General features: G+C 40.1%; 4 protein-coding genes across 8 annotated transcripts; 1 reads left to right on the top strand and 3 right to left on the bottom strand.

Moving 5' to 3' along the window:
• Positions 1 to 271: 271 nt before the first annotated feature.
• On the bottom strand, positions 272 to 6,095 carry LOC109648028 (E-selectin-like). Of its 3 annotated transcripts, none has more exons than XM_069522149.1 (16): positions 5,877 to 6,095; positions 5,719 to 5,794; positions 5,249 to 5,635; positions 5,058 to 5,165; positions 4,792 to 4,977; positions 4,521 to 4,712; positions 3,586 to 3,771; positions 3,303 to 3,488; positions 3,025 to 3,210; positions 2,737 to 2,922; positions 2,445 to 2,630; positions 2,149 to 2,334; positions 1,758 to 1,946; positions 1,493 to 1,681; positions 869 to 988; positions 272 to 765 (listed from the first exon to the last, which is right to left on the bottom strand). In XM_069522149.1, the coding sequence occupies exons 1-16, from the start codon at positions 5,877 to 5,879 to the stop codon at positions 701 to 703; spliced, it is 2,631 nt and encodes an 876-aa protein (XP_069378250.1). In that variant the 5' UTR covers positions 5,880 to 6,095; the 3' UTR covers positions 272 to 700. The 3 variants fall into 3 exon arrangements, with proteins under 3 accessions (XP_069378250.1, XP_069378252.1, XP_069378251.1); XM_069522150.1 differs by having other exon boundaries at positions 398 to 765; positions 869 to 985; XM_069522151.1 differs by lacking the exon at positions 3,586 to 3,771.
• A 1,929-nt stretch (positions 6,096 to 8,024) lies between these two features.
• LOC109625904 (E-selectin-like) lies at positions 8,025 to 11,746 on the bottom strand. 2 transcript variants are annotated; one of them, XM_020081486.2, is made up of 8 exons: positions 11,199 to 11,746; positions 11,079 to 11,120; positions 10,576 to 10,971; positions 10,387 to 10,491; positions 8,849 to 9,028; positions 8,611 to 8,700; positions 8,501 to 8,522; positions 8,025 to 8,373 (listed from the first exon to the last, which is right to left on the bottom strand). In XM_020081486.2, the coding sequence occupies exons 2-8, from the start codon at positions 11,104 to 11,106 to the stop codon at positions 8,328 to 8,330; spliced, it is 867 nt and encodes a 288-aa protein (XP_019937045.2). In that variant the 5' UTR covers positions 11,107 to 11,120; positions 11,199 to 11,746; the 3' UTR covers positions 8,025 to 8,327. The 2 variants fall into 2 exon arrangements, with proteins under 2 accessions (XP_019937045.2, XP_019937046.2); XM_020081487.2 differs by having other exon boundaries at positions 11,250 to 11,746.
• Positions 11,747 to 12,326: 580 nt separating this feature from the next.
• Positions 12,327 to 17,045, bottom strand: sele (selectin E). The gene is made up of 12 exons (XM_020081484.2): positions 16,900 to 17,045; positions 16,714 to 16,786; positions 16,180 to 16,584; positions 15,938 to 16,042; positions 15,567 to 15,758; positions 15,255 to 15,446; positions 14,932 to 15,117; positions 14,272 to 14,457; positions 13,970 to 14,176; positions 13,701 to 13,880; positions 13,474 to 13,603; positions 12,327 to 13,115 (listed from the first exon to the last, which is right to left on the bottom strand). Exons 1-12 carry the CDS (start codon positions 16,900 to 16,902, stop codon positions 13,055 to 13,057), a joined length of 1,920 nt encoding a protein of 639 aa, XP_019937043.1. The 5' UTR covers positions 16,903 to 17,045; the 3' UTR covers positions 12,327 to 13,054.
• Positions 17,046 to 17,164: 119 nt separating this feature from the next.
• LOC109625906 (14 kDa phosphohistidine phosphatase) lies at positions 17,165 to 19,948 on the top strand. Of its 2 annotated transcripts, XM_069522152.1 has the most exons (4): positions 17,165 to 17,217; positions 18,937 to 19,268; positions 19,567 to 19,691; positions 19,797 to 19,948. In XM_069522152.1, exons 2-4 carry the CDS (start codon positions 19,127 to 19,129, stop codon positions 19,887 to 19,889), a joined length of 360 nt encoding a protein of 119 aa, XP_069378253.1. In that variant the 5' UTR covers positions 17,165 to 17,217; positions 18,937 to 19,126; the 3' UTR covers positions 19,890 to 19,948. The 2 variants fall into 2 exon arrangements, with proteins under 2 accessions (XP_069378253.1, XP_019937047.1); XM_020081488.2 differs by lacking the exon at positions 17,165 to 17,217 and having other exon boundaries at positions 18,528 to 19,268.
• The last annotated feature ends 842 nt before the right edge of the window (positions 19,949 to 20,790 follow it).

Here is a 20,790-nt window from a genome sequence, read left to right as displayed (position 1 = left end):
GACAAGAGCTTTCAGGCCAGTAAATGTGCTAAATTGACACTTTGCGGCAGTTTGGCGATCTCAAAGGTTCTTGTCCGCCTCCCAGTCTGACCCCGCAGTATTAGCTCCGATATGGAAGAGGTCAAACGTGGGTAAACCAGAGCTGCTGGGGAGGGCACCAAGAGGACGGGGTCTCGCCATCACACAGGACACTGCTTGAAGCATGTCAACACTGATCAGATACTTAATTTGTGTGGTTGAGCAAGATGAATGAATAAATACAGTAAAGGAATGATGGTTAAAATTTACTGACAAATCAAGTTACAATACAGTTCAAGGGACAAGCAGGGAACAAGCAATATTTACTATGTATTATTTTAAGCTTTCTAAGATTGAGGTCAAAGCTTTTCATGCAAAATGTGTTGTAATTTCTTGTTTATTTACATTTTTAAGCATGAGTGGAAATTATAGTTAATGTTAAACAGCACACATGATGCATACTGCATGAGTTACAGTAATTGTGTTATTGCTTTGCACAGATTAAAAATAATACAAAATTACAAATGAGACTATATATGATTAACATGCAGAAAATAATGTGTCTATATACATATGAGAGTCAGCAAATTAACAATAACATAAAAACAAAAAACAACACCTACATCAATACAAAAGTATTTGAAATGAAAAAATCAAGAGTCGCAAAGAAGAAGAAAAATACTCAAAACTCAAATGCTGGATTTGTTCTTTCTTCCCACAGTGGTGCATGAGAAATGATTGGGGTTCCTGCAAAGGTCAGATGACAATATGAGGGACATGATCGGTGTGCCACAATGTGCTGTGTGTGCATCTGTGTAACATCACATCATCATCACGATACAAGTCTCACCTCTTTTCATGAATCGTGGCAATATCAACACAGCCAGTCCGATCAGGACAAGTGGCCCGAGCACAGAGGCCACACCGATGCCAGTGTTCATAAACATGGCTGCCCGCACCGGCAGATCTTCTACAGACATACAAATGAAGTGAATATGTTTCTTTAACTTTTCTTTCTGCATATTTTGCATATTTCTTGTCACTTTTTTATTATGTTTTTGTAATATTTGATGATTTATATGATTTTATATGTGTTTATCAACCCCTAAAATTAATAAAAAACCACCACTGTTCAAATTGGGATTCTGATCGAGATTGTGTATCTGGAGTTGATGATGGATTATGATTAAAACTATACTATAATATGTACATTCACATACAATTACTCTACAATCAGAATTTGTCATTACTGCTCTCTTCATCTTTTGCATAAATACTTATATTGATACACCTCTCTTTTTTTAATGAATAGGCTATTTGTTATATATTTGAGGGTTAAGGGCAGAAGCTATTACCCCTTGTTAAGCCATATGAGACAAACTATGAGTTTGTTTGATCAAAAATTGATCATCTAGAAAATACCATAATGTATTGTAAAAGTTGATAAGGGATCTTTTTTCATTTTTTTATTTACCTGTGCAGTTTGGCAGACTGTCACTCCAAAACCCAGTGGACGAGCAGAGCAACACATCAGTGCCATTCAGGGAGAATCTGTCTTTACAGGTGAAAAGACACTTGGAGCCAAAGCTGAAGTTCCCCAGAGGGTGGGAGCAGTTCACAGACAGGGGTGGAGACAAGGCATGGATATCCTCACACTGTACAACTGGACAGGACAGAAATTGTTATTACAATAGCTGCTTGATCACCAGAACAAAACTGGTACATTTGTGGGCACTCACGCTCGCAGGTGGGTAGATCCTGACTCCAGCGGCCTGAGTTATTGCACGTCACAGTAGGTCTTCCTCTCAGCCAGAAACCCTCAGTACATCCAAAGTCACATTGGGAGTCATAGCTGAAAGGGGAGTATGGATGGCTGCAGTTCATTTGCCCATGTTGTGGAGCTTCGGCCAATAGGGGGCATGGACGTGCTGTAAATAACAAAGTGTGAGCCAGCCTCTGTATAAACCAACATCTCTTTGTGAAACAAAGTGGAAAATGGAATATCTGCTATGGAGCACAGGTTTAGTGTATGGGAAGTTAATATCGTATCTCTGTTCTTATGATACAAATAATGCATATTATTAAAAATCAATATCTGCCAAGTGCAACACCCATATTTTGATTTATTACCCTGACAGTGGGTTATTCCTCTGCTCCATGTGCCCAGAGAGGTGCACTCTGTGTCAGCTGTCCCATTCAGGAGAAAACCCTCCTCACAGGCTGATTTGCACCGAGACCCAAAACTGAACTCTCCATGAGGATCAGAGCAGGATAAAGAGCCATGAGAGGGAGGGTGGAGGGGGGGACATTGCCTAGCTGGAGGGGAATAGAGACAGAGAGAGACTGATATTTAAATGTTGTACTTTGCAAAAGTTGCAAAGTTTGCAAGTCATTGTCTAAAAAAATACAGATTTTGACTTTTTTACCGAAACAATGTGGGAGATCTGTGCTCCACGTGCCCACAGAGGTGCAGTCAGTGTCTGCGGCCCCATTCAGGAGAAAACCCTCCTTACAGTTTGAAGTGCAGTGAGAAGCAAACCTGAACTCTCCATGGGGATGGGAGCAGGATAAAGAGCCGTGAGATGGAGGGTTCAGAGCGGGACATCTCTTTGCTGGGGGACAAACAGTAAAGATACACAGTCATGCAACTGAACCTTCAAATTAAGAGCTCCTCTGTTGATTTATAATCAAATAATAGAAGGATTTATGTTTTTCTACCCGTGCAAAGTGGGTTGTCTGCGTTCCATGTGCCCAGAGAGGTGCACTCTGTGTCAGCTGTCCCATTCAGGAGAAAACCCTCCTCACAGGCTGATGTGCACCGAGACCCAAAACTGAACTCTCCATGGGGATGGGAGCAGGATAAAGAGCCATGAGAGGGAGGGTGGAGGGGGGGACATGGATTAGCTGGAGGGGAATAGAGACAGAGAGAAAGATTATTAAATGCTCTACTTTGCAAAAGTTGCAAAGTTTGCAAGTCATTGTCTAAAAAGATTTTGACTTTTTTACCCAAACAATGTGGCAGATCTGTGCTCCACGTGCCCACAGAGGTGCAGTCAGTGCTGGTCGTTCCATTCAGGAGAAAACCCTCGTCACAGGTCGACGTGCACCGAGAACCGAAACTGAAGGATCCATTAGGGTCGGAACAGGAAATGGAGCCGTGAGAGGGCGGATTTTGGGGAATGCACCTCTTAGCTAAAGGAGCGACAGAAACAAAAAGACCTGTTATATTATTATACTCATTATACTTATTAAATACTTCATCACTTAGTAATGTGTGGTCATACCCTGGCAGACAGGAAGTGCGTGACTCCAGTTGCCCTGTGAGGAACATTTAGTTTTGTTTGTGCCAATCAGTTCAAATCCTTCTTCGCATTGCAAAGAGCATATTGAGTCATAGCTGTACTCTCCCAAAGGGTCCAGGCATTGCATGGAGGCATGAAGTGGAGCCTCTAGGCTGTTGCACTGCACCACTGAAGAAGAAATAACCATTACTCATCAGTGGAGAACTTTGTACATTTTCAGAAAGCTTGTGCAACACAATGAAAACTCTATGAACAGAAATCACACCGGCACATGTAGGTGTAGGTTTACTCCACTGTCCTGACGCCAGACAGGTGAGTGTGCTATTTCCACTCAGGTAGTAGCCTTCCTGGCAGGTGAAGTCACACCATGAGCCAAAGGAGAAAGGCTCCAGAGTGTCCACGCATGTCATGTTGCCCGTGACAGGAGAGAAAATGGGGGTGCACTTTTTTACTGTGGTGGGATACAGACATTACACAAAGCCCACTCAATGCAAATCAACATTTGAATCACGATGACATGATTTATGGTCAGGGAAAACAGCGACAGCAAATCACATTATTGTCTGGACGATGCAGATATAAAGGACTGTGAAGTAAAGTGCTGACAGGTGTGACCGGCCTATGCTCTGCGCTGCAGTCTGGACAGGATGTGACTCAACACTGAGGCAAGTATTAATAAATGGTTGCATTCAATCTATTAACAGGGGCCAAGCAATACAGAAAATCATATGAAAAGTATTTAACAAGTAATATTCAGATATGGTGTCAAAGAAAAGACCTGAATACTAACATTAAATTATCAAATAAAAAAAGTTTTTAATTATATGTTACAGTTTTTCATTAAAATGTCTAAAAACAACTAGACTCATGATTTAAATTTTGCGACTTGTTTACTCATATTATCCAAAATGTTTCAGTTTTGTTCAAGGTAAAAGGATATTTAATTTTGTCTTAATTGCATCATATCTGCTTTTCTTTAGCAATGGTGGTGAAGAAATCAGGTCTCATGATCCTGTGCTGCCTAAAAGTCACCAAACTAGAGCTGCGTCCCATTTCAAGGGCCCAGTAGACTGCGTCCTCTGAGAGAGGATTGTTCTTTTGTTTTGATTGAAGAACTCTTCGTGGCCAGAGTTACATATTATATGTTTAAACATTATTTTGTTCAAATGTATCACTTGAAGGTAAAAACAATAATTTTACCTGTGCATGCTGGGACACTGGCTGTCCACTGGCCTGTGTGGTCACAGCGTATGTGTTCGTTTCCACTGAGCTCATATCCTTCGTCACACCTGACTTCACAGGTGGAGTTGTAGCTGTAAGGTGCGATGGGGTGGCTGCAGTTCACTCTACCTCCACTGCTGTTGGTGTGGTTCAGAACTGGACACTGTTCAACTACAAAAGGAAAAAAATATTTTCCTCGTACATCTGAAATAGCAGTTACTGTAACAATATTTATATCCAGTTGTCATACCTTGACACTGAGGCACAACGTGGCTCCAATGTCCACTGGTTTGGCATAAGAGTTGGGGCACGCCTACCAAGCGAAAGCCAAGTTCACAGTGGAAACGACAGGAAGAGTTGAAACGATTGGACCCGTAGAGATGGAAACAGTGGTGAGAACCGTGTTCTGGATCCAGCAGGGGTTTGCATGCGATTGCTGAGGAGAGACAAATATGATATTTACCTCATCACAAAAAGAGGTCATGACTGGTTTGAATATTACGATGGTTTGCTGACCCTCTTCACAGCGTGGGCCATGGAAACCTGGATGACACTGGCAGGTATAGTTCCCTACGGTCTCTACACATTCTGCATGTGCACTGCAGGAATCCTGTGTACAAGAGGCTACAAAGAAACAGAAAGAAATATTACATGCTATGATAAGAGTCAGTACATGTGTTGACCAAACACAATTAAGAGGAGTTTACCTGAGTAGCAGACAGTTCCCTTCTTGGTTGTGCACTTCTCATTGTTCCACATGCCCATGTCCTCATTCCTCTTGATATAGATCTCCACACAGTCCTGACCCGCTATGCTATCCGGCTCCTCTGTTGCCCAGTTCTGGGCGTCTTCTGGCACAAGCTCATCTGTCCCCACCCTCGTCCATGCTCCATCCACTTTGTGGATGCCTATCCAGTAATATTTTGAGTTGAATGGCAGCAGTTTGTTGATGAAGTCAGTTTCCTCCTGGCTCTGGATGGTCACCATGTCTATGAAGTGCTCCTGACACCACTGGCGGGCCATCGGCCACTTCCGGTTCGGGGTGATGCTGTAGTTGTAAGTCCATGCCTGTGCTCCTCCTCTGCTGCTCAGGTCTATGATGAGGTATATGGATGATTAAACCAAAGTGTACTGGTGGAGCAAAGAGTTTTGAGCCTGTTGGATTATGCAAACCTACCTTGGGAAAGGACGATCAATGCAGCTATCAGCACCCTGTGATGCAGACGTCGGATATCAACTGATTCTTGAGACATCTGGAATTAAAAGATATTAAATTTTTCTCACAAATGCATATGAGTGTAAATATACATTTGCAGCAGAGTTCACAGGTCCTACCATTTGATCTGTGTCTGGTCACTCATGCTTGTCGTCTACTCATGATTAATGGCAAAACGGTATTAACTGTCCTCCAGGAAGTGATTCAATGATTTTGTAATATCACTTTTACCATAACTTCCTCTTAGGAAGGGCATCACTCTACCACCCATAACACATACACACACAAACACACATGCACCCGAAGGGAGGCACCCGAATGGACACTTGAGAGAAACAACAGAAAGAGAGCAGAGAGAAGAATTTGCTTGTGAAAACAATTTATAGTTTACTGCTGCTGCATATCGTCATCCTCACATAAATATTTTCTCGTCATGTGATCATTTGACTCATCATTTGATATCTATTAAAAAGCAACACATGAATAAGGTTGACACATAAATATTTATTAACAGTTCAAATACATTAAATAAGTATATAAATACTGGAATCAATATAGAAAAGTATTCACAGGTCTGCAATTATCACAGCAGTCCACCCACACTCACAATGTTATGTTATACTTGCAGTAAAATGAATAGAACCATATTTCTATTGTGTACATAAAGCTGCAGAACAATACACTCACCGGCCACTTTATTAAGCACACCTGTTCAATTGCTTGTTAACAGAAACAGCTAATCAGCAAATCACATGACAGCAACTCAACGCATTTAGGCAACTAGACGTGGTCAAGACGACTTGCTGAAGTTCAAACAACCGAGCATCAGAACCGGGATTTAAGTGACTTTGAACATGGCATGGTTGTTTGTGCCAGACGGGTTGGTCCGAGTATTACAAAAACTGCTGATCTACTGGGATTTTCACGCACAATCATCTCTAGGGTTTACAGAGAATGGTCCAAAGAAGAGAGAATATCCAGTGGGCGGCAGTTGTGTGGACGAAAATGCCTTGTTGATGATAGAAAGGCAACAGTAACTCAAAAAACCACTCGTTATAACCAAGGTATGCAGAATACCATCTCTGAACACACAACACGTCGAACCTTGGAGCAGATGGGCTACAGCAGCAGAAGACCACACCTGTCAGCTAAGAACAGGAAACTGAGGCTACAGGCTCACCAAAATTGGGCAAGAGAAGATTGGAAAAACGTTGGTCTGATGAGTCTCAATTTCAGCTGCATCATTCAGATGGTAGAGTCAGAATCTGTAGGAAACAACATGAAAGCATGGATCCATCCTGCCTTGTATCAACGGTTCAGGCTGGTGGTGGTGGTGTAATGGTGTGGGGGATATTTTCTCGGCACACTTTGGGTTGCTTAGTACCAATTGAGCATCGTTTAAATTCCACGGCCTACCTGAGTATTGTTGCTGACCATGTCCATCCCTTTATGACCACAGTGTGCCTATCTTCTGATGGATACCTCCAGCAGGATAATGCACCATGTCACAAAGCTCACATCATCTCAAACTGGTTTCTTGAACATGACAATGAGTTCACTGTATTCGTCTCCACAGTCACCAGATCTCAATCCAATAGTGCACCTTTGGGATGTGGTGGAACAAGAGATTCGCATCATGGACGTGCAGCTGACAAATCTGCAGCAACTGTGTGATGCCATCATGGCAATATGGACTGAAATCTCTGAGGAATGTTTCCAACACCTCTTTGAATCTATGTCAGGAAGAATTAAGGCAGCTCTGAAGACAAAAGGGGGTCCAACCCAGTACTAGCAAGGTGTACCGAATAAAGTGGCCGGTGAGTGTATGTTCAATATAGAATATATTATAATATATTATACAATATAGGATATATTGTACATGTCTAAACAAAAATTTAAAAAAAAATAAATGCAAAGTTTAAATTAACATTTCCTCTCACCACTGATAGCTTTGACATACTGGGGTTTTCCAGTATGTCCAAACAAGCTTTATACAAACAGAGATAATTCACATTGATGACATTACAATGTCCGGCTACTCACATACAGATAAGTTAGAGACACACAGCCTACCCTTCTAATCCTAAACCTAAACCTTAACTTTACTTTAACCATAACCATAACCATAACCATAACCATAACCTAATTCTAAACCTAAACCTTACCTTAAAACATGTACTTTCAAATGTGATTATTTTCTATTATGGGGACCGTAAACAGATATAGGTGTCCCTTAAGCGGGTAATACCGGGACAACACACATACAAATGTTTAGAAAGTATTTTGTTTTATTCAAATATTTATATTTAACAAAGATACAGCAGAAATTGGACTCTAATGTTATTAAAAGCATGTTTGGAGGTTACATACACATAATATGATACGCTATATATATTTAAATCAAACTTTAAAATACAGTATATTCAGCAAAACAATTAACCTGCTAATCGAACATTTTTTTGCAAATAGCTTGTGGAGCCAGTGACTGCAGGGATATTCATTAAAAGTGTAGGATAAATAATATTTTGGTTATTATATATCTACTTTAAAAAGACATACACAAGGATCCTTTATCCGTGCACCTCATTGGATGAACATGTCGCTTCTTCAGTCTGCCTGTGAACAAAAAGCATATTCAAACTTACTCTTATGTTTGTAAATCAACTTTCTAAATCCTGAAGATCACAAATGGTGTGTCAGTGGGTGGGGCTGCTTTGTACAAATGTCGTGTTTCAACACTGACCTTACTTGTGCAAGTTTCTTTCCTGCAAGAAATGAACAGACGAACAGATTGAAGTGTTGAAATAAGATTGCATCTGCAATTTCTATTAAGAGTAGTTGAGAAACACTGACTTTTTCTGCGTTTCATCCAACAACAACAGAGGCAGCCGACGGCTGAGAGGGCACCACACCCCACCACAGCCAAAAGAGCATGTTTATAGCCTGAGAAAAGTCAAACACACATCTTATGTCATTCAATGCTCGACAGATATTATTCTAAACAAGATGTACTATTGCACATAGAATACCCTTGGTTTTGATGTATTTATTTCAAGATATTTGTTAAAACTTGTAAATTTAAGATAATTACTTGTGCAAATAGGTCTTGGGCCACTCCAGACTCCATTGGCCTCGCAGGTAATGGTTGATGACCCTGTCGGCAGGAAGCCAAGATGGCATTTCAGTTGACAGGTTGAGTTAAATGTTTGGTTTCCCTCCGAGCAGCGAAAGTCTCCGTTATCACTCTGTGGCAGATAGGGACATTCCACCGCTGTGGGCACAAATAGGTTAAAGTTTAATTGGGATACAGTTATGTAATGTCTCACAAGTCTATTGTTTAGGGAGCAAAGACATGCTGATGTTAGTGTTTTCATCAGTATTTAGACATGATCCTCAGTATGACCTAAGGAAACAGAGGAAACAGATGAGGGGGTTTATGATGACAGTGTCAAGGCCCAGAATCAACAAATGTCATTTTCTAAAAAAGAGCAGTGAGAGTCAGGGGAGAGAAAATTCTGCAGAATAAAGGACATAATTCTTAGAAAAGGAACAATATCAACAACCTTCTATCGTACCTGCGATAAACCAGCAATAACTGATTATAAGCCACTTGGGAGCAGTAGAAACAAGACAAAACACAACACTTTTTTTCTTTTAAGTGGATAAGATAAAACTTAATAGTAAACAGCTCCCTTTTGAAATATCGAACACATGCAGTATGATCCATTATCAATTTTAGTTTTTGTGTAAATGAATGTTAATCCAAAATGAATCTCTTTGTAGCTCTGTTTTTGGACTCCACCACCTGTTGAGGAGAAATATCTTGTTTGTTTGCGGCTAAATGCACCTCATTGCCATTTTGTCTGCCTGTTACATTATTTAATATAATAGTTAAGTTACAGACTTTAAAAATCAACAGAGCTGAGCTGGTTGAAAATTTCTTTTCCCTTAAAGGTCCAGTGTTTAAGATTTAGGTGAAAGGAAACTATTGGAAGAACTTTAATGTAGAATAATCCTCATGATGTTTTCACTAGTTTGTTTCATCTAAATTGTATGAATTGTAGTTTTCTTTACCCCAGAAAAGGTCCTTTATATTTAAATACATTATATTTACATCGAGGGGGTCCTCTCTATGGTGACTACCATGTTTTTTACATTAGTCCAGACTGGACAAACACCTTTTGAGTTTTTATGAAAACTGAAGGCTACCATGGTTCTTTTTCATGTTTGGAAGGAGAGGGTGAGGTGAGGGGTGTTCAGCTGCAACATGCATTTTCAACACTAGATATCACACAATTCTACACACTGTACCTTTAACCCCTCCCCTGAGAAACCATAGTCCAGCTTAGCAACCCTAAACATCGGTAGATGCAATTACACAACACGTTAGCATAAGTTGTGTATTGTTAAAGAATTTTGAAAAAAACAGACATGAAAATGTTGGTTACAGCCATCTTAAAAAATGGGTAAACAACATTTTTATTAGATAAACACAACAAAATACATTATTATACACATGTTTCAATTGATTACAGTACACTTTGTAATTAGTCATTTTTCATCATTTAAATGCAGCTTTTGCACAGGCTTTCCTTTATCAACATGTTTTAAAGAGCTCCCACCTCTCACCTGTTTGGCATCTGTCTCCTTTAAATCCAGGTTCACAGAGGCAGGTTATGTTGTTGATAGTCTCCCGACATGTTCCTCGGCCACATGCTGTTTCGTTGCACTGGGCTGTCGAGAAAAAAGTGCAACACTAAATCCTCTACCACTTCTGAAACAGCAACAGCTGACAAAAACCGCCATACCTTTTCATACCTTTGTAACAAACAGGATATTTCTTATTGGAGCATTTCTCATCATTCCACCTCCCTCGGTTTTTCCATATATTGACGTAGATCTCCACGCAAAACTCTGTGCTGTGGTTGTTGTTGGGCTCGTTCTCTGCCCACGACTCATTACCGATCCACGTGCTGTTGTTGCCCAGCCAGGTCCAGGTTTCATTCATGTGGTTTTTGGTAATTCCAATCCAATAATATGGACTCCCAGTTCGGTTTGGCAGCAGGGAGACGAGATGGTTATTCTCTTCTTGGCTTTGGATGACCACCATGTCCGTGTAATTGGTCTTGCAGTACTGTCGAGCGTTGGCCCAGGTCATGCTTTCATTTGAGTAGTGGTACATCCAGCCCAAAGTAGTTTCAGCCAAGGAGCTCCCTGATAGCACAATAGGATGAAACTTTTAGATAAGAAAGAGTTCATTCATAATTGTATCATGTTTCCTGTAAACTAAACGACATTTTGCTATTTAAACTAATACTCACCAAGAAGGACGATTAGAGTCCACTGCATTTTCACTTAATGACCTTTAAGTCAAGAAAAAAAATAGCAGCGAATATCATCATAAAAGATAAATTAATAAAAAGAAGAAATGAATCACTTACCCGGAGCAGAAAATGGTTTAATTAAAGTAAAACCATATGTTTTCGACTCACATCAAACTTTAAACCACAGCAGCTCAGTAAGTGAACGCAAGTTTGGTGCAAACCAAGGATCCGTGTCAGACTTTTATATTTCTCTCGGGCGATTCAGTCCAACCTTCCTTGGAGAATACCTGGATGTTTACTGTGCAGCATGAATGTGTCTGATGACTGATTGACTAAACAACAGAGCAGAGCTTTTGGGAAATGAACCCTGCATACTTTTGGTAAAGGTGGAGTCAGGGGCAGATTTTTTTTCCAGTCATCCATGAAAATAACCCATGAAAGGGAACACAAACACCAAAAACAATGACTTATTTCAAATTATAATCATTTAGTGAGAGTCACCAATGAAGCCAACATTAAGAAATAGTCTCCTCACCCAGAAAATATCATATATCCTTGCCTTAGGACCAAAGGCAAGACTAACACTAAAATGGCTGATTCTCTGTCTGTACATGGCTCCATGGAGTGAAGCCTTCCGCTTGTTAAGTGTTTAACTATCAGTTTCCTTTATCAACAGTTTTGATTACCATTGCCGCTTTGCATCCTGACTTGATTGAATGAATTCAACAATCATTCAACCATTCCGTTTCTAGATACCAAAATCCCATGAGTGGGAAAATTTCGTTTCCCACTAATGTGCTGATGCAGAAGGTGAAAACAATGGTAATGATCTTTAAAAGACATCAGACCAGCAATATATCCCTTCCTCGCTAAAACATCTCTCACTGTAATCATGCTCTGTCCTGACCCTGGGAATGGGGCACTGTGACAGAGACAGATAAGGGGTCTGTCCTGTGTTTGGAAAAGGTTCTTCCTGGACCCTTGAAAAAAAATTACATTCTGCGATCTCAGTGTAAATGTGTGGAACTGAGGTTTGCACTTCTCCATCTAAGAAGCTTGATGAAGCTTTTGAATGCATCATTATGTGTCACCTGAAGCTCTGTTCAGTTTTGCGTTAGTGTAGCTGCACCACAAGTGGGCAGTGTAAACTGGAATAGGCTCTAAAAAGGATGTTGTAACGTTTCACGATTGAAGTGCAGGGGAGTAAAAATATAAGTAACCCAGGGAAAGAGAATCATGGCAACGTATGAACAAAAAGAGTCATTTATTAATAACAAACTGAAAACAACTTTCTAAAAGGAAAGTGACACTGACAAACAGCAGTAACAATTAAACTCAACAACACAACCTAACAGACTAACTGGTCACGCTATCAACACGACACGCATGAAAGAGATCACCAAGTTTAACACACACACACACACACACACACACACACACTGCAGCTACAGGGAAAAGGGAGGCACCTGAATGGACACCTGGTAGAGAGAGCAGAAAGAGAGCAGAGAGAAAACACAGCACGTAATAGGCGTGAAAAGAAATTTGTAAACATTTGCTTGTGAAAACCATTTATAATTTACTGCAACTGCACATTGTCATCCTCACATAAATATTTTCTCGTCATGTGATCATGTGACTCATAAATATGTATTAACAGTTCAAATGCATTAAATAAATACTGGAATATATACAGAAAAGTATTCACAGGTCTGCAATCCACCCACACCCACAATGTTATGTAACACTTGATATAACATGAATAGAGCCATATATCCATCATGTACATACAGCTGCAGAACAATATGTTCAACATAGAAAACATTTCCTCTCACTGATAGCTTTGAAATACTGGGGTTTTCCTGTTAACAAACCCAAACAAGCTTTGTACAAACAAAGATGATTCACATTGAGGACATTACAATGTTAGAGACACACGTTGGCCTTAGTTGTCGCTGAAGATCTTGAGTGTACGTCTATATGAGGCTGTCAGTGCTGTTTTTGTAGACCTGTACAGGGGCCTCTATGTCGGAGTTACTGTGAGAAAAGACAAAGAAAGAGGATGAGCACTGCAATTTAACAAACTTTTTGTTTAAAGTAGCAGTGTGTAAAATGTCTGAGGTTTTTTAAGGCACTCTTTGCTAAAAAATGGGATATAATCCTCATATCTAAGTTGTATTAACTCTGTAGTGAGCCTAAAATAAAAACTGTAGTATTTCTCTTCAATAGAATAAGCCTTATAAATTTGTAACATGGCGATGCCGCTTCTGTATTCGACACGGTCTATGGAGATATATCGAACGGATTATATTCTGTTTTCTTTCAAAGAGAGCCTTACAAAACCTCAGACATTTTACAAAATACATGGCATTAGAAAAGTGAATGCTCGTCTAACCTGTTCAATTCAAATCCGTTTTTCCTCTTCCTTAGTCGTTTCAGGATCCAAATTACAAGAGACAGACCAGTTAGCAGAGTGCCCCCTGCTGCCACACCAGAGGTAATAGCATTCATTATGGATGGGGAAGCTGTGGAAACATTACAAAATGTAAATTTGTTGACCTTTCAAATGCAAACTTGACTTTAAATTATTTTGGGGATTTCTTGAGTTTTTCTTTTATTCACCTTGGCAGGTGGGTCTCTCTCCGGTCCAGTTTCCATGATGATCACAGGTCAGCAGCTCATGCCCATCCAGGGAGTATTCTGGGATGCACGTGAAGGAGCATTGAGAGTTGAACACTGGCTCGCTGTTTGAGCAGTTGATGTCACCATTTTCTGGAGCCTCGAGCAATGGACACCTTAGAGCTGATGGAAGAGAATAATTTAGCCACATCTCATTTTGTGACCCTGTCAAAACAACAAATGGAGCAGATAAAAAGGTTTCATATTCATACCTGTGCAGGTGGGTGGTGTGGAGCTCCACTGGCCTGGATGCTCACACTCCATGCTGAGAGCACCTTCCAACTCGTGGCCTTCATCACAGGTAAAAGTGCAAACCATACCAAGTGGATGGGAGGTCTCGGGAGAAGCAGGTGAAGACAGAGAGAGGCTGCAGCTGATGTGGCCATTTGTTGGAATCTCAGGGGCAGGACATTCCATTGCTACAAAAGTGTGAAAGAAACGTCACGACTTGTCCAAATAGGCTGAGAAAAAGCTGTGTGTGTGTAAAGATATGTGTGAAAATATGCTTCCATACCTTTGCAGGTAGGTATGGCTTTACTCCACCGCCCCTCATCAGAACACTGAACTGTGTCTGCTCCCTGCAGCTCAAAGCCGGCTCCACAGTTGAAGCTGCAGGTGGAGCCCAGCCGCAGCTCAGAGGAGGAGTTGCTGCACACGGTGATCAGGTGAGGAGCTCCCTCTGGATTCTGACATGTGATCGCTAACAGCGTAACAAAAAAGAAAAAGAATTACATTTAGCATGGTTGTCACAAAGGAACAGAAAAAGAATGCTCTTATTAACTTTAACGCTGCAGAATTCAGGGGCGGCTCAATCTGATTGGCCCCTTAAGTGTCCCGGTCCTGTCATTAGTTTTCATTTATTTATTTATTTTTTAATAAACTAGTCATTTACAAACAATACTAACAATAAATATGAAAATTTGTTTAGAATTTGTATTTTCTATGCTTTTTTGAAGAACAATGTTCAAACCATATACAATGATGTGTGGCTCTGCTCAAAGCAAAAGAGCTAACGGAATGACTTAAATGTAAATCTTACTGAATCAAGAATCGTGATGGATGTTGGACTTGGACTTATAATTGAACCCTCTGTGTAAATTGTGGCCCCTCTATAGCCCCTGATTTTAGAAAAACCTTAAATCTTTCACTGATTACATTTAAAGAGAGCCCTCACCGTCACAGCGAGGAATGTTTTCACTCCAATCTGCCGCTGATGTGTATGTCACCGTGCTCAGTCCCACCAGGTGGTAGCCAGGGCTGCAGCTGAAGCTGCAGGTGTTCCTGTAGATAAACTTCATATTTGTGGGTCCACAGCTGACAAAGCCATTCTCCAGTGTCGGGAGAGCAGGTAACTCTACAGCTGCAAAGACAGAGGTGCAAGAGTAGAGGTCAATAAGCAGCCTCATGTAACAACTTCAAATCACACAGCTTTTCCCTTGTTAAAACAAACAACAGAGACAATCAAATCCGGCAAGTTAAAGAAATATGAGCGCGTACCAACACAAGACGGCTGCGAGGCATTCCAATGTCCTGATGCCTCACACTGCAGAGTGTCAGAGGAGGAACCAGCCTGTACGTAGCCCTCGTCACAGACAAACACACAGGTGGACTGGTAGCTAGAGTCGCCCAGAGGATTGGAGCAATACATGGATCCTCCTGCAGGACGAGTCAGCTCCGGACACCGGACCACTGCGGATGACAGGGCCATGGAAAAACACATTAAAGCAGGTCCCATCATTAGAACTCTGTTTCTCTGGGTGTTGTTACATATTACATTTTTTTACAGCTTTGCAATACAGCTCTACTCACGTTCACATGTAGGAGGCTGCTTCGACCACTCTTTGGAAGCAGTGCATCTCAGCGGGCTCAACATACTCAGCGTATATCCTTCCTCACAGGAATACTCGCAGGATGAGTTGAAGGAGAAGTTTCCATACTTGTGACTGCAATGTACACTTCCTTTGTAAGGAACAGTTACCTCCTCTTTTTCGCACTTAACAACTGCCAACAGAGAAGATAAGACAATTAAATATCAACTCTTTACTGTAAACCTGTGCATTTGTATTGTCTCTTTCAGGTTTTCAGTTTTTTATTGCATACATTTACTGTTGTCATTTTATTGATGTGACTGAGAAGTGACTTTAGTAATATCAACTTAAAACATCACTGTATTTTCTTACCCTCTTCGCACTTCTCTCCATAAAAGCCCTCGATACAATCGCACTTGTGGCTGTTTATGGTTTCCACGCATTCTCCATGGTGACACGAGTCATTCTTACAGGCCGCTGGGGAAACAAGAAGCACTTTTACATATCCTGCATATTTCTCTGAGCTTGTCTTTTACCACAACATCAGTAAATCATGTCAAAACTGTTGAATCAATAGACTGACACATATCCTATGAATCCAAACGTTTGCTTACCTATGTAGCACAGAGCGGTCTTCTCTTTCCCACACCTCTCATCATTCCACTTGCCTTGCTGCTCCTTCCTCTTCACATACATCTCCACACAGTCCTCGTTCTCCGTGAACTGCTTCAGATTCTTGCCATTGTTTGGTTCATCCTTTGCCCAGTTAGTTGCTTCTGTTGTCAGACTCTTGTTGGTGCCCACCCAGGTCCAGACATTCTCGATCTTGCGGATCCCAATCCAGTAGTAGGTGGGTTTTCTGGGCAGCCAGCTGTTGAGATAGTCGATCTCCTCCTTGTTCTGGATGGCCACCATGTCCGTGTAGTGCTCCCTGCACCAGGCTCTAGCTTGCTCCCAGTCCATGGTGGTGTTGGAGTAGAAGTAAGACCAGCTCTCCACAGTAGTCCACATGCACAGCACTGAGGACAGAGGAAAGAGGGCATATATTAGATTGTACATTAGTAATGGGGAATTTTTAAAATTAGTATCCAGAAAGAAAATGTTGAAAGTGGGAAGGTGAAGATTTTCATAGCATTTAATTCACTTACTTGAACAAAGAAGCATCTGGCTGATCCATGAGATCTTGGATCCACGACTCTGAAGTAATCCAAAGCAGAACTCCTGTAAAAATTAAGTAAAAATGTTGCATAAAGATAAATTAATTGACAACAAAGCAAACCATAAAATGATTTGCACTAAGACCCCTGCTCATAAATAGAAACCCCTGCACTTACCATTTTAAGTGATATGTCTAAGGACCTACTGAAGACTTGTATGTAATTACGCTCAGTGTGTGTGGGGATGTGATGGTTGTTAGATGTGCTGAGGTGCCTGTTTTTATACAAGTTGGCCTGCTCCAGGTTTCCTGGAATCTTCGTCACAATCAGGTTATTAAGTGGAAATCCCCACACCCCCTCTACCACTACCCCATCCCACCAGAGGACTTGGAAACTTTCCCTCCCGTTTGTTATGTTCTCACTATGAAACTAAAAGTAGAATCTCCTTAAAAAGGTTATTTTCATCATTAATGTTGATGCTGTTACAAGTGGAGAGTAAGTATATTTAAAACTATTTACTACAATCAGTACTACATTACTTTAGTAATTATGCTATCACAGCTATCAGGGAGAAATTGTATATGCTTTACTTTTATAATGCCTTTATTTGACTCTTACACTTTCAAATATGACTTTACATCCAAAACACATAATTATGAAATATGATAATTTGTTTTACATTCAAGTATTTTCTATGATGATAAATCATATAATTATGTTTCCCATCATTAGGGCTATCATATACTAATGAGTGCTTAAAATGTTGATGTTGCTAATACGTCTCATTATATGTGATTTTTCTAAGGATATATACATTATACAGTATTGTACCTGATTAATTCATACTTTTAGTTTAGTTTGGTTTGCTTTAGTTTAGTTCAGTGAAATCCAAAAAACAAATACAGATGGCCATCTTTTTTTGATTTACTTTTTTTTAACAAATCACAGAACAAATCAACTATACATTAATCAGTAGCTATAATTATTAAAAAAAAATTTTTTACTTCAGAAAATAATTTTAATTGGTTTTTAGAAATGTGGTAATGTTCAGATAATTTACTTAAAACTTTGGCAAATTACAGCACTAGTGTGAAAAGACAACATAAACTGCAGGATACAAGATTAATGATACATTTCTTAGGGAAGGTATGTCAATACTAATGTACACAGTTAAAAGGTGCTTGGGAGAGAAACTAAAAAAAAAGTACAAAGACTGTGCATAAGACTGGAACGTGCTTTTAACTCTTCTAAAAAACAGAATTGACACGTCCTGTAAAAGATTGTGCTCATCAAAAGATGGAAGAGCAGATAGAACACAAACTACAACAATGCATTGTGACAACCAACAAACATTATTACAGGTATTTTTTTTAGGAGCACTCAGGGGCAGGAAATGTTCGGTGCAGGAGCAGAGGTGGCGGCTGCTGGCTGCCACAGTTTCTGGAAGTGACGGATCATATCCTTCCTCTCTGACCCTGCACACCAGACAGAAGCCATTGTTACTTGACGCCTCGAAACCTCAAGGGTTTCCTCAGATGAAAAATATAAACTGTACGATTAACTTGCACAGAATGCGACCCGAGGGACTTAAGCTTTGATAAGAGCGTATGATACAAATGCTGTTTTTATTTATGCTCTGTTACGAACAGCAAATAAAATACTAACTGAAGACAGTATTTCAAGAAAAAACTGATTTGATCAACATAACTAAGGAAGTTAAAGCATTTATGCACGTTCACTGTCTTATTTGAAATAATAAAGAAGACGACTGAAGGTTTGTGACACACATTTCAAATGTTTAGGCTCCACAGGTTGCAGGATGGATAATTGTCCCCATCAAGGAGCCTCTGTTTTCACCCCTGTCCGTTGGTTGGTTGGTTTGATTGCAGTGTAGATTCAAAAGAAAAAGGTTTAAATAAATAAATAAACAAACCCATGCAATGAATGATTACTTTCTTTTACTTATATATTTTCTACATTATTCATTCATTCACCTATTTCAACATTTATTAATTTAATCATTTCTGCAAACATAAATGATGAATGAATAAATGAATAAATGATTAAATGCAGTTTGCGATGAAAAGGGATGTTTCTGTGTTTCCATATATGTTGATGTATTTATTCATTCATTTTTAATGTATGCATTCATATATTTGATTTCTTTTTATTAATTTCTATATTTCTGAACTCCTCTCTCTGACATAAACCTAGGCCTCCTGCTGCCGTTAGGGGTCGCCAGCGTGCGCACTGACGGGGCGCAACTGCCACGGTCTGTCTCTTTAAGACATGGAGCAGACTTGCTGATCCAAAAATAAACCACGCACCATGTTGTCTGTGCTCACTCTGAAAACCTCTGAACAGGTCCTCAGTGTCCGGTGCGTTGACTCGAGCTACAGTCACAATGGCAGACGCTCTGGGTAAAGTCCCCGAGGTGGAGATCGATCCAGAAGGGACCTTTAAGTACATACTGGTCAGAGTGAAGGTGAAAGGTGGCGATGTGCACAAAGACATAGTCCGAGGCACAAAAAGTGCAGAGTATCACAGTAAGTTCGTCACTGTAGTTTGCAGCAGAGGAGCCTCAAGTGCGTCATGCAAAGAGAGACATGCGCACTTTTGCAGCAGCATTGGTTGAAATTCCCATTTGCGATGTGTCTTTTGGTGCAGCCTGTAAATATGTGCACTGTGCATAAATACACAGACCAGGCACCTTAATATCTGCATTACGAAAAGGCGATAATGCCCATGAATTAAAATGCTACAGTTGTACATATTATACGACTTGCAGATTGGACCGTGCTGCAACTAAATCAGATTGTGTATCTTGACTTGAATTATTGACAGATCACATATTTGAGAAGGTCAACCCAGCTATGGAGGCCCTGGGGTTGGAGTGCAAATGCCTCGGAGGAGGGAAGATAGAGCACAACAGCCAAGAGAAGAAACTCAGGGTGTTTGGAGAATCTACTGTAAGTTCAAGTCATTGGATAAAAGCATTAAAAGCTGAATTAGATGCCAAATACTCAGCAATATTTCTGATGTGATAACATCTGTGCTCTCTGACTCAATTCTAGGCATTTGGCAAAGCCGACCATTCTGTGTCTGCAGAGAAGTTGAAGAGTACCTTCAGCAACTATGAGATCACCTGGTCTGATGACAAAAAATAGTATAATGTCTGCCTTTATTTTTCAGTTGCAAAATTAAAAAGCACACAGTAATGTTTTGAGCCCTCTGTCCAAACATCATTTGATTCAGCTACACTGTAATTGTTTGCTTCGGAAAGCTACTGAATCATGACTGGATTTCTTCAAAGGAAACTCAATATTTTGTATTTAAATTCCCCTGAAACATGACTTTGGAAAAAAAAAACTCCCTTGACAACACAATGATTGATTTTAGTTTGTGTTTCGTTGGCCCTAATCAAAATTGCAAGCTTTGAGTCAGGCGTAAAGTCCACACAGGAAGGGGTGAATGGGATAGACTAAATAGCATCCTGTTATAGGGAAAGTTTCTGTTTTCAGAAAATAGGACACAGATAAGAAACACTTTCACTTGCCACCATGGTTTTGTGCTTTCATTAGTAAGTAATGATAAACTTCGAGACAATATAACAATAATAAATAAAAGCCTGGCATTTAAAAGTCAAAGAATAAAGATTACAAAGAGAAATCAGCTTTATTTATACAGCACTTCCTAACAATGAAAAAAGAAAAGAACAATCAGAGCTTGCGGGTAAAAGTAGATCAAGACTAACATGAGGAGGAATAATGTTTAGTCAGAGTAAATCAAAGATTGTGTCAAAACTTTCTAAAAGCTTACAAATAGAAAATGTTTAATTCATACTAATGAGTACATGTGTACTCCAAATTCCATGAAAGTTATTGTAGTATAGTGTTATATAGTAATTGATGATACATTTCTGCTAAAACCACAGCCTTGAATCTCATTTAGGTGCTAAAGGAAAGGTCTGGGGTCAAATCAGTCGTGACAACCATGAATGTTTGAATAAATCACATTGACATGTTTCTGGGGAGAACGGTCTGACTGCACTTTGTATGAATGTATAGC

The sequence above is a fragment of the Paralichthys olivaceus genome, chromosome 3, assembly GCF_024713975.1.
Source record: "Paralichthys olivaceus isolate ysfri-2021 chromosome 3, ASM2471397v2, whole genome shotgun sequence".
NCBI classification, from domain to species: Eukaryota; Metazoa; Chordata; class Actinopteri; order Pleuronectiformes; family Paralichthyidae; genus Paralichthys; species Paralichthys olivaceus.
This window is presented reverse-complemented; position numbering and strand designations above follow the sequence as displayed.

What these genes read in the sequence shown, in the direction of transcription:
- LOC109625906 (XM_069522152.1), top strand. Translation starts at nt 19,127, where the DNA reads ATGGCAGACGCTCTGGGTAAAGTCCCCGAGGTGGAGATCGATCCAGAA. An exon ending in AAAAAGTGCAGAGTATCACA is followed by an intron (nt 19,269 to 19,566) that starts GTAAGTTCGTCA and finishes AATTATTGACAG; the next exon opens with ATCACATATTTGAGAAGGTC. An exon ending in GGGTGTTTGGAGAATCTACT is followed by an intron (nt 19,692 to 19,796) that starts GTAAGTTCAAGT and finishes ACTCAATTCTAG; the next exon opens with GCATTTGGCAAAGCCGACCA.
- sele (XM_020081484.2), bottom strand. An exon ending in GACCGCTCTGTGCTACATAG is followed by an intron (nt 16,043 to 16,179) that starts GTAAGCAAACGT and finishes TTGTTTCCCCAG; the next exon opens with CGGCCTGTAAGAATGACTCG. An exon ending in TGGAGAGAAGTGCGAAGAGG is followed by an intron (nt 15,759 to 15,937) that starts GTAAGAAAATAC and finishes CTCTGTTGGCAG; the next exon opens with TTGTTAAGTGCGAAAAAGAG.
- LOC109648028 (XM_069522149.1), bottom strand. An exon ending in TGGCCCACGCTGTGAAGAGG is followed by an intron (nt 4,978 to 5,057) that starts GTCAGCAAACCA and finishes GTCTCTCCTCAG; the next exon opens with CAATCGCATGCAAACCCCTG. An exon ending in CAGTCTGCCAAACTGCACAG is followed by an intron (nt 989 to 1,492) that starts GTAAATAAAAAA and finishes GTATGTCTGTAG; the next exon opens with AAGATCTGCCGGTGCGGGCA.
- LOC109625904 (XM_020081486.2), bottom strand. Translation starts at nt 11,106, where the DNA reads ATGCAGTGGACTCTAATCGTCCTTCTTG. An exon ending in AGGAGACAGATGCCAAACAG is followed by an intron (nt 9,029 to 10,386) that starts GTGAGAGGTGGG and finishes TTGTGCCCACAG; the next exon opens with CGGTGGAATGTCCCTATCTG. An exon ending in TTGGATGAAACGCAGAAAAA is followed by an intron (nt 8,523 to 8,610) that starts GTCAGTGTTTCT and finishes CATTTCTTGCAG; the next exon opens with GAAAGAAACTTGCACAAGTA.